Here is a 12,630-nt window from a genome sequence, read left to right on the forward strand (position 1 = left end):
TTAAAAAGAACATTCACAAGCGTGCATGCCTCGCTCAACCATTCCCTGGGCTCAGGTTTCCGGACCATCTTGTGGGTAAGGAAGGCACAGCCGCGCGCCTCGAGGGCGAGGGGCGGGAGCCCCGAGGAAGGCCGCCGGTTGCCTTTCGTGGTCGCGGAGGGGCCTGGCCGGGCCAGGACTTGGCCCGCCGCCTCGCCTCCCCTCCGGCCAAAGCAGCGCCGCGCCGGGACTCCCTCGCAGCAGCAGCAGCAGCAGCAGCGCGCCCAGGGCCAAGCAGCCGCCCGCCGGCCCTCCGCCTCCCTCTCCCCGGAAGCGAGGCCTGACGCAATTCCGCGGCCGCTCTGCCCTTTCCCCTCTTCGCTCGCTGCGCAGGCGCCCCGGAAGCCCCGCCCTCCCTCGTCACTGGGCGTCGCCCCGCCCCTGCCCGCCTCCGCTCGCTCGCGCGTGCGCGCGCCGTCTCCGCCTCAGCCCGGAGCCTCTGCCGCCGTCATGGCTGACAACGCCGCCGCCGCCGCCGCCGCCGGCCTGGAGAACCACCGCTTCAAGAGCTTCAAGAACAAGGGCCGAGACGTGGAGGTGGGTGCCGGGCGGCCGGGCCGGGAGAAGCCGCTCTGCCTAGGCCGCAGCCTGCCTCGTGCGGGGACGGCGCCCCGCCGGGATCCCGCTTCTCCGGCCGCCTCCCTGCCTGCCTGCCGGGGCGGCGCGGCGCCCTTTGGCGGGACCCCCCGGCGCCGAGGCCCCCGGAGGCGGAGGCCGGGCAGCGGGGCGGCCGGGAGCCCTTTGTGCTTCTGCGCCCCCTCCCCTCCCCCCCCCCCGTGGCCCCGGGCAGCCTGTCGGCGCCGGAGCGAGGGCTCGGCCGGGTCCCTCTGGCCTCTTTGTCCTTCGCTGTCGCCTGGGACGCCGCCTCCGGGCGCGGGGATCCTGACAGCCAGTTTGCACCTCCGCGGATCTCCCCTCGAGCTCGGCCCCATCCTCCCCGGAACTTGGGGCAGATGCATCCATGTCCTTTCCCATGTGTTGATTTTGACAGGCGCCCCCCCCCCAATAGCCGTGTTTACTCCTAGCTGGGCTACGGGTCAGTTAAGTGCCCAAATAACCCAGATACAGCAACTGTATTTTGAAGACCGGTGCTATTGCTGCCTCCAAATAGCACCCCCCCGGGCTCCAGTGGTTGTCCATCATCACCTACAAATGTGAAAGTGAAGAACAACCCATTCTGTCTCCCTGTTAAACGCTCTATTTCCAATATGCAGGATTGGTAGGAGCCTTGCATGTTATCATCACTGACATTTAATGGGAACTCCTTTGTTTAGCCCTGTTGGCTGCAGGTTGGAGTATCCAAATGTACCTGGATTTGTTTATAGGGACACAATATATAATGAAAAAGATAATGGTTTTATTGCTTAGGCTGCCATTGTATGCATACATATCAGATAATTTAATGGGGGTCTTCTACTTTTAGTAACCATGCAGAGCATTGTATTGTTAGTTTTGTGATTCTAAGTAGCAGCTAGTTTACAAGATGGTCACTTTGAGGAAGAGATGAAATAGTAACAACAACAATAGGACCTATTGCCCTAAATGTCAGTGCTTCCCCTCCAACCTGCCTTTGGGTTGTTAACTGTGGATCCAGTTGGCATGCAGCTCAATTTGGTTGCTGGTTCTCCAATTGCTGCTCCCTATAAAAAAGAAGCAATTGCAAGGGTACAGACACACTGTACTATTTTTTTAAATTATAGCAGATCAGTGGTAGTGTTTTCTTTGATAACATAGGTGTGGTGTGGCCCAAAGGGAATCTTTTATTCTAAGCCAAGTGATATTGTGGGGAAGGGGCCCCTATTCCACCTTACAAGGGCTCTGGAGAGCCTAAATACGGTCAATGTGGATTGGAGCTATGTTCTAATATATTCTATATGGTCCTGAAAGACCTACATTGGCTCCCAGTACGTTTCCGAGCACAATTCAAAGTGTTGGCGCTGACCCTTAAAGCCCTAAATGGCCTTGGCCCAGTATACTTGAAGGAGCATCTCCACCCCCATCATTCTGCTCGGACACTGAGGTCCAGCTCCGAGGGCCTTCTGGCGGTTCCCTCACTGCAAGAAGCGAAGTTACAGGGAACTAGGCAGAGGGCCTTCTCGGTAGTGGCACCCGCCCTGTGGAGTGCCCTCCCATCAGATGTCAAAGAAACAAACAACAATAATAATCTGATTTTAGAAGACACCTGAAGGCAGCCCTGTTTAGGGAAGCTTTTTATATTTGATGAATCATTTTATTTTAATATTCTGCTGGAAGCTGCCCAGAGTGGCCAGGGAAACCTAGCCAGATGGGTGGGGTATAAATAAATTATTATTATTATTTATTAGAAAGAGGGTGCAACACACCTTCTCTATCATTTCATCTGTCCTGGGTTTGTGCACTTGTCAGTATGTTGGGAATTGAATACACAAGGATAAGGAGACAATATACAGTGTGCAATACCATTTCCCCCATAGTCCTTGAGAACGAACGAGAACGCTCCTATCCATTTCCTACCATTGGCGTTAGCAGGGTTACCAAGGCACTCTTTGTTCAATGAAGCCAGACTAAACAGCATCTAGGCTATTTTGCTTTGATTAGTGGTCCCTGCTCCTGCCAACCTAGCAGTTCGAAAGCACATCAAAGTGCAAGTAGATAAATAGGTACCGCTCCGGCGGGAAGGTAAACGGCGTTTCTGTGCGCTGCTCTGGTTCACCAGAAGCGGCTTAGTCCTGCTAGCCACATGACCCGGAAGCTGTACGCTGGCTCCCTTGGCCAATAAAGCGAGATGAGTGCCACAATCCCAGAGTCAGTCATGACTGGACCTAATGGTCAGGGGTCCCTTTACCTTTTACCTAGTGGTGAGCACCTTATTTTGTGAGTATCATAACACCATACGTGTTGAAGGCAAGAACTTGTAATAGTTCTCATGTGGTACTAGCAGAATGCATTTCTAGTAGGCTTAAGTTCTTGGCTATTTTAAATCTCAAAAACCTAGTTCTTACAATCAGTAGATGAGATGGTGAGCTTATTCCTGGAAGGTCAGGCTATTGAAATGAATTGGACAGCAGCTGGAGTGTAGGTGGCACCAGGCACACAGTGAGGACAACCAGACACACCAGGGCACATAATTGTGATTTTTGCATGGTTATTTGGGTGGCAAAGAAAGCTTCCTTTGCTACCTGAATTGAATGCTAAAATTCTAGGCAAGTTTTTCCAACTGGTGGGAGGATTGTTCTATATCTCAACAAATGGGATGATCGAACCCTTGAATGCCCATTATGATGCATTTGCTGGGCACTTTGATAACATTGGTTGCCTTCATAGGAACTTGAACACCATGGTTGTGACAGGTCCAAATAATGTGATAAACATGTCAGCTTGTCCATTCCAGCTTGGTGATGTGTACAAGGTACTTGAAAATGACTTGCCCAAATGACAACATGCCCCCTTGACCCTTGCCCATCTTGCCAATTTCAAACTAGCTGAAGGGAGCTGACAAGGTGTGTTCACGATATGCCCAATGCTCTTTTAAGGTATGGAGAAAGAGGTGGGAGTGCATCCACTCCTAAAGAAATGCGACTTGGACCCTGTGGGTTTTCAACAACTACTAACTTCTTAGGATGGGTACTTAAGAGGTGACAGCTCTTACATGACATAAGATCAAAGGCATCTTATGTAAACTCCTTAGAGGTTCTGATGATTAAGCGGCATATAAATCCTGTTCATAAATACACTCGTACCTTGTTTCTTGAATGAAATCCGTTCCAGAAGTCCGTTTGCCTTCCGAAAACATTTGGAAACCAAGGCACGGCTTCCGATTGGCTACAGGACGTTCAGCTTCCAAAAAGCGTTAGCAAACCGTAACACTCACTTTTGTGTTCGGGAGCCAAAACGTTTGAGTCACAAGGCATTCGAGAATCAAGGTACGACTGTAAATCCTTCCCAATCTGGGTGTGGGACTGGACTTGGTTGCTCTTGATGAATGATATCACACCGTTGTTTCTGCTTGATATCTTAGCAGCTTTTAACACAGTGGTTTTCAAAGTTTTGCTCTTTGGGCCAAGCTCCGAGAATAAAAATGTGCTCATGTCACACCAAATTTTTAATTGATATGAAATACATTGGGAAACAAAGAGAAACAATTCCAGCTCTAGGGAATAGCATTGTGTGACTACAGAATCATAGAACTGTAGAGTTGGAAGGGACCACCAGGGTTATCTTGTTCAACCCCCTGCACTTATACTATGGGGTGCTGCAGGGAACCATCTTGTCCCCTATTCATCTTTATGAAGCTGTTAGAGTGGATAGCAGGAGATCTGAAACATGGTGTCATCAGTATACAGTTCTCTGTGACATCTGAATCAGGTGGGGCTGAGCAGATCCCGAACTAGGAGCTGAATGGTAGAATGGATGAGGGACAATAAACTGATACTGAATTTTGAGGTCCTCTTGGTTCTCAGATTTGGGAATTGATCCCTTTGACCTGAGTGGGAAGCTTCAGCTAGTACAAAATGCTGTGGCTAGGCTGCTAATTGGTGACCCATACGGCAAGCATATAATACCTGCCTTGAAGAAGAGACATTGGTTTCCAATCTGCTACGTAACCAAGTTCAAGGTTTTGTTACCGCCCATGTAGCTCATCCGTGTAGCGCTAAGCAACCTGGAACCTGGTTATTTGAGATTGCACCTTTACAATTCTGACTTGGAAGGGCGCCAAAGGATCATCTAGTCCAGCCTCCTGCAATGCAGGAATCTCAGCCTCCCCATATGAACCAGCCCTCCCACTAATATCCTTTGATGGGCTCATGCTGGTGGTTCTGTAGCCTTTCCTGACCCATCTGCTGTCAGTCACAAGAAGGATGTATAGCTCCTGCTTGACTGAATAGCTTCCCCTCCAAGATCCAACAAGCATCTTTACTGGTGTGTTTCCACTGGCATTTAGTGCCTTTTTTTTATTCACACAAGCATAGCTTGCATACATACAACATTCTGTTGAACATATTAATGAGTATTTTTAATGGCATTTAATTATGTTGTACACTGCTTTGATACTTCTTTGGCGATCACTTGTAGCCGAGTAAGATTGTGTTTCATAAACACGGTTTTAACAATGAGTCCGTAAGTGACTTTGGAGGCCAATTCTAAATCGAGTGAAAAACAACATAGATATCTTGTACAGGCCATAACTGTTTGACGTGGGGGTTCAGTTCGCAGCCCCTATGCGCATTAACAGAGTGCGTATAAGAGCCTCCACTCCCATTCCACCCTGCCTCCATTATGCCCTCTTCTGGATTCAAAAGGACCCACTTGTTGGCGATCGCACAACAATTGGACATGCCTAAAATGGTCACTGTCTGTCGTTGACCTAAGGTACTCCTTGCAAAATGCAGCAATTGTAGATGTACAGAATGTGTCCTCAAGACAAATGTATATAATGCCATTATATTTGTGGTAGTATTCTCAGTTTCTTCATAATTCCTAAAACTGAATTTGCTCCCCATCCAACCATTGGGTTGATATTTTCTTTATGCCATCCACCACAACTCCCAAAAAAATTTTCTAGGTAGTCACTGTCCTGGGTAGCCATTTTGTTTCCCATCCACCTTCACACTTTGGAATTTCACCTATTCAGGGATGGCAGTTTCCTGTGAAAAACTAGCTTTAGTTTCTTATTAAAAGTAAAGGAACCCCTGACCATTAAGTCCAGACAACTCTGGGGTTGCGGCGCTCATCTCGCTTTACTGGCTGAGGGAGCTGGTGTGCAGCTTCTGGGTCATGTGGCCAACATGATTAAGCTGCTTCTGGCGAACCAGAGCAGCGCACGGAAACATCATTTACCTTCCTGCCGGAGCAGTACCTATCTATCTACTTGCACTTTGATGTACCTTTGAAGTGCTAGGTTGGCAGGAGCAGGGACCGAGCAATGGGAGCTCACCCCGTCATGGGGATTCGAACCGCCGACCTTCTGATCGGCAAGCCCTAGGCTCTGTGGTTTAACCCAGGCTCTTATTAGTTACACAGGAAACCAATATAAATATAAATATAAAATACACTATTGTAATTAGACAATGCAATTTCAGCCATGGTGGTTTTAAAGTTTTTTTGTTTTGTATTTGTTTTGTATTTGTTTTTTTAAGTCTCAGCTCAGCCAATGTGCTCAGGTTGAACAGTTGTTAGTCCTTGGACCAGATCTGGCTCACCAGGAAGTGCCACATGGTTCTATTGCATACCAGCTCAAGAGGATAAATAAAATTGTAGATGGATGGACAGTATTTGTAGCACTGCGATTGGGAAGCAAGACATGAGGAATGAGGGAAGGAGAGAATGGGGATTTGGCACTACAGTGGTACCTTCGTTCTCAAACTTAATCCGTTCCGGAAGTCTGTTCCAAAACCAAAGTGTTCTAAAACCAAGGCACGCCTTCCCATAGAAAGCAAAATGGATTAATCCGTTCCAGACATTTAAAAACAACCCCTAAAACAGCAATTTAGCATGAATTTTACTATCCAACAAGATCATTAGCCCATCCATCAATCAATATGCAGATGATACCCAGCTCCACCTCTCTTTCAAATAAGAACCAGTGAAGGCGGTGAAGGTCCTCAGTGAGTGCCTGGAGGCGGTTGGAGGATGGATGGTGGCTAATGGATTGAGGTTGAATCCTGACAAGACAGAAGTACTGTTTTTGGGGGACAGGGGCCGGGCTGGTGTGGAGGACTCCCTGGTCCTGAATGGGGTAACTGTGCCCCTGAAGGACCAGGTGCGCAGCCTGGGAGTCATTTTGGACTCACAGCTGTCCATGGAGGCGTAGGTCAATTCTGTATCCAGGGCAGCTGTCTACCAGCTCCACCTGGTACGCAGGCTACATGCCTACCCTATATGCCCGCGGACTATCTCGCCAGAGTAGTGCATGCTCTAGTTATCTCCTGCTTGGACAACTGCAATGCACTCTACATGGTGCTACCTTTGAAGGTGACCCGGAAACTACAACTAATCCAGAATGGATCAGCTAGACTGATGACTGGGGGTGGCCGCCGAGACCACATAACACCGACCTTGAAAGACTACATTGGCTCCCAGTACGGTACGTTTCTTAGCACAATTCAAAGTGTTGGTGTTGATCTTTAAAGCCCTAAACGGCCTCGGCCCAGTATACCTGAAGGAGCGTCTCCACCCCCATCGTTCTGCCTGGATGCTGAGGTCCAGCGCCTAGGGCCTTCTGGCGGTTCCCTCATTGTGAGAAGCGATGTTACAGGGAACCAGGCAGAGGGCCTTCTCGGTAGTGGTGCCCGCCCTGTGGAACGCCCTCCCATCAGATGTCAAAGAGATAAACAACTACCTGACATTCAGAAGACATCTTAAGGCAGCCCTGTTCAGGGAAGTTTTTAATGTGTGACATCTTAGTGTATTTTTGCTCTTTGTGGAAGCCATCTAGAGTGGCTGGGGAAACCCAGCCAGATGGGCGGGGTACAAATAATAATAAATTATTATTATTATTATTATTATTATTATTATTATTATTATTATTATTATTATTAAATGAAAGCAATAAATAATGTACTGTAGTCACACAATCAATCAATAGCTGAACTGGGTTCCACACAGTCACTTTACCTAGCACTTCTCAACGCTTCACCTGCCTAGATATGGCATAGGCGGCAAATCCCCAAGTCTTACAGATAGTTCCCCTTTCTGGGCTCACAGATAAGGATAGCATGAAAGCAAGCCCATTAGCTTATATCAAAGCAAGTGATTATAAACCTATACAAGCTCATTGCTACAACACTTGCCAATTCATTGTGGGGTTATCTTGATTATCAAGATGGCATTAGTAAAGCTCCTAGACAGTTCACCTTTGGTTGAACACAATTTGCTTTTTAAAAATTAGCCTGACTTATTTTTCATTTTTGCACAAGTTAACACCAATCCAAGTACAGATCTATGATGCGATATACAGTCATACCTCGGGATAAATACGCTTCAGGATAAGTATTTTTGGGTTGTGCTCCACGGTGACCCGGAAGTAACGGAGCGTGTTACTTCCGGGTTTCATCGCATGCACATGTGCAGACGGTCAAAATGACGTCACACGCATGTGCCGAAGCGGCAAAACACGAGACGCACAGTCAGGTCTTACATTTTGTTCAGGATGCGAACGGGGCTCCAGAACAGATCCCATTTGCATCTCGAGGTACCACTGTACACTCATAGAATCATAGAATCATAGAATCATAGAGTTGGAAGAGACCACAAGGGCCATCAAGTCCAACCCCCTGCCAAGCAGGAAACACCATCAGAGCACTTCTGACATATGGTTGTCAAGCCTCTGCTTAAAGACCTCCAAAGTAGGAGACTCCACCACACTCCCTGGCAGCAAATTCCACTGTCGAACAGCTCTTACTGTCAGGAAGTTCTTCCTAATGTTTAGTGGAATCTTCTTTCTTGTAGTTTGGATCCATTGCTCCGTGTCCGCTTCTCTGGAGCAGCAGAAAACAACCTTTCTCCCTCCTCTATGTGACATCCTTTTATATATTTGAACATGGCTATCATATAGAATCATAGAATCATAGAGTTGGAAGAGACCACAAGGGCCATCGAGTCCAACCCCCTGCCAAGCAGGAAACACCATCAGAGCACTCCTGACATATGGTTGTCAAGCCTCTGCTTAAAGACCTCCAAAGAAGGAGACTCCACCACACTCCCTGGCAGCAAATTCCACTGTCGAACAGCTCTTACTGTCAGGAAGTTCTTCCTAATGTTTAGTGGAATCTTCTTTCTTGTAGTTTGGATCCATTGCTCCGTGTCCGCTTCTCTGGAGCAGCAGAAAACAACCTTTCTCCCTCCTCTATGTGACATCCTTTTATATATTTGAACATGGCTATCATATCACCTCTTAACCTCCTCTTCTCCAGGCTAAACATGCCCAGCTCCCTTAGCCGTTCCTCATAAGGCATCGTTTCCAGGCCTTTGACCATTTTGGTTGCCCTCCTCTGGACACGTTCCAGTTTGTCAGTGTCCTTCTTGAACTGTGGTGCCCAGAACTGGACACAGTACTCCAGGTGTGGTCTGACCAGAGCAGAATACAGTGGCACTATTACTTCCCTTGATCTAGATGCTATACTCCTATTGATGCAGCCCAGAATTGCATTGGCTTTTTTAGCTGCCGCGTCACACTGTTGGCTCATGTCAAGTTTACTTCTTTATTTTGAGAATGGTTTAATCCTGGCATTTGCCTTTTAGTTAACTAGCTCTTAACCACTTATTCTCGGTTTGTTTATTTATACAAAACTATTTATGTATATATTGTGGCCCTCTGGTAAACCTCTTAGAAAGGTCCCTTAAATGATGGGTTATAAAGCTGCTAAATTAACTAGAGTTTGTTTTAAACCTGGCCCAAACAGAATGCTATTTGAGAATGCTAAGGAGAAGAAAAAAGAGCAGAATTTTAAAAAACACATGAAACTGTGTGGGAAGGCCAGGGAAGAGGGAGCATGAGAGTTTGTGCTTTGCTTGGGCTTATTCAGTACAGTGCTAAAACCATGGTTTAGCACTATGCACAAATGTGGTCAATATAAACTTATTCTATACCTAAATATATATATATATAAATAATTATCAATATAAATTGTAGTCAGACAAATAATAAAACATGGAACATATGTTAATCAAATTCGGCTTTCATCTATCATAGAGTAAACAATAAAAACTATTATTTTTAACTACAAAACTCAGTAAGCATGAAGTTCACAAATCAACTCAAGACAAAACTACTAGTATAATTAGTACAGGTCCTTTATATATCATAAATGAAAAGGAAAGGTTTTATTGTGAACATGTGTGGGGAAAGTTTTTCAGGTCAAGGGCCACATCACCCTAGTGGAAAGATGTCAGATGAATTTCAGGACCAGAAACACAGCAGTAGACCAAGACAAAGGTATTTCCCATGTGAGCAGGCATAGACGTAATTCTTAGTAACTCCACTCAAGTTTTATCTTCCATTTTCTCCACAGACATTTCTAATAAAGTTTGCTTTTTTAAAAAATAAAAAGCTCCCCGTACCCTTTATGTCCTTACTCTACAAAAGGCAAAAGAAGTTAATAATATCAGAAAAAGAATAGAAATAATAGCACTGCACAGTTGAACTCTAAGCACTGCCTTAAAGCTATTTAAAGCCTCAAATTTTGAAATGCAATTGCAGCCTAATAATTGCATCCGTGTGATTGCAAAATGTGTGGACCCTTTTTGCATAAGGAGAGCCTTTTCTCATAATAAGAGCCTGCTGGATTAGGCCAATAATCCATCCAGCCCAGCTTCCTGTTCTCACAGTGGCCAACCAAAAGCTTCCAGGAGACATGTAAGCAGGACATGAACATAAGCCCTCTTTCCTCAGCAGCTGGCACTCAGAGCAGCAATTGCACATAATGCACAGCATCCACATCTTTCCCTCTGTCAGCTTCTCCTTGCTGAACAGCTGATGGGGAGGAAGGAACCAGGGGGAGAAGGTTGTGTTGGGCCTATGGGTTGAAGTTTATTCACTCCTTTGTTAAATCCGTTTTTAAGAATATTTAAATGGAGGGAATTAAAAGACAACATATATAAGCAAAACCAGAAATAGCATATATATACACACTTATACTGAATGACAGCAGAATAATAAATATTTTCATCCAAATCAATTGCTGCTGCACAGTTAAATTTTCTTATCCATATAGCTGATGTGATAACACGCATGCGCACGCGCACACACATATATTGAATTAATTACGGTTCTGTTCCCTTGAGGAAGATTTCTATTAAAACACATCAGACAGTTGATCTTTTTATTAAAGTTCTTCATATATTTTGACAACATTTTGAAGCTTGTCTCTCTTTTCTGTATTGTTTTTTGATGCTGGCCTTTTCTTTCTTTTGAAGTGAATGTTTACCACCTCATCTCCTTTTGTGTGAACCAAATGTAATTTCCCAAAACAATGGTTCAGATGTGTGTAATCTCTCCAGCAAATTTCCTACAATTATTCTACAATTTTTCTGTTGTCCTGCAGTGCTACATTTTGCATGTCTTTTTTCACCCTTCAGCATTCATTTGCAAGGAAGACCAAACAAGAAGCTCCATGGCTGCGCTTGGTGTGTCACGATGTCAGCTGTGCCACTTTCCTTGGTGTGCGGATGGCAAACGCAGGCACAGCATTGCTGGGATGTGTATACTGAGCCCTTCCCACATGCAAAAATTCTCCTTGAAATTTCCTCAGCTATTTTTTCTCTCAGTGAATGTTGCTTTTGGAATCACTGCAGAAAAACAACTTAAGCAAAATAGTTTTTGGGAGGAGAAAATGATGCCATTACGGATGGTTGTGGTATTCCTTCCCACCCATGTTTTACTTTAAATGGTCTCCTCACTCTGCCTTGTAGAAAATTAGTATGACACATCTCATAATCAGTGGAATAAAGTTCTGTAACATCTAGGCTGGTGTATAGTTGTAGGTTCCCTAAAATTGGTTAAAGAGAGTTAAACTGAATCATCATAGGCTTTGGTACTATTACTTCATTTGTGTGTTGTATGTTTCTGTTTTTCTCTTCTACAGACTATGCGAAGACATAGAAATGAGGTGACAATTGAACTTAGAAAGGTGAGTATATCACTTTTATTTGTTTATGCTTTGTTTAAAGCGGCCATGAGAGGTTTCAGCTATGGAGGTTCATGTGTGACTTGGGAGAGCGCTGAAAAGATTGTGTCCTCACCAGATACTATTATGTCATGTGTCTACAAGGAAAGCATCAAGTACATTATTGTGTCCAGATTTCTGAATCTGGCAGAGCAATGGTTTGTTTTTTGTAAGACATTCTGCCAGAGTTCCATTATGTTCTCCCCATTTTTAATTTGCTTTTGAGACTTTACTTCCTTTGTCTGTGGTTGTCTGTGCTTGAAGTCACCTTGATGGTGCCTTTCCTCTTTCTCAGAAGAGCACCACCCACAACTAAAGCCCCAAACCTCTTAAGCCTCTGAAGAATGTTTCACTGGGTCAGGCTTCTGAAAGAAAGAGTTGGAACTGTTTGGTTATACAGTGGTACCTCGGGTTACAGACGCTTCAGGTTACAGACTCCACTAACCCAGAAATAGTACCTCAGGTTAAGAACTTTGCTTCAGGATGAGAACAGAAATTGTGCGGCGGCAGCGGAAGGCCCCATTAGCTAAAGTGGTGCTTCAGGTTAAGAACAGTTTCAGGTTAAGAACAAACCTCCGAAACGAATTACCGGTAAGTTCTTAACCCGAGGTACCACTGTAATCCTATACACACTTTCCTGAGAGTAAATCCTGTTGAATGCAGTGGGGTGTACTTCTGAGTAGATATGTTTAGGATTGTACAGTGGTGCCTCGCAAGACGAAAAGAATCCGTTCTGTGATTCTCTTCGTCTAGCGGTTTTTTCGTCTTGCGAAGCAAGCCCATTGACGGATTAGCGCTATTAGCGGCTTTTAGCGGCTTATCTGCTGATCGGATCAGCTGATAAGCGGCTTAGCGGCTTAGAAAAAGGGGGGGAAGGGGGGAAAAAACCCGCAGGAACTCGCAAGGCATTGTCGTCTTGCGAAGCAAGCCCATAGGAGTTTCGTTTTGC

At 45.6% G+C, this 12,630-nt stretch overlaps 1 protein-coding gene across 1 annotated transcript in view; it reads left to right on the plus strand.

The window, feature by feature from the left end:
- Positions 1 to 444: 444 nt before the first annotated feature.
- KPNA3 (karyopherin subunit alpha 3) overlaps positions 445 to 12,630 on the plus strand; it is a 31,669-nt gene continuing 19,483 nt past the window's right edge. Inside the window, exons 1-2 of the mRNA XM_082215788.1 lie at positions 445 to 576; positions 11,601 to 11,645. Coding sequence (XP_082071914.1) covers positions 490 to 576; positions 11,601 to 11,645 — 132 coding nt within the window. The 5' untranslated portion in view covers positions 445 to 489. The remainder of the gene's footprint in view (positions 577 to 11,600; positions 11,646 to 12,630) is intronic.

This window comes from Podarcis vaucheri (assembly GCF_965113315.1).
Source record: "Podarcis vaucheri genome assembly, chromosome: 3".
Lineage (NCBI taxonomy): Eukaryota > Metazoa > Chordata > Lepidosauria > Squamata > Lacertidae > Podarcis > Podarcis vaucheri.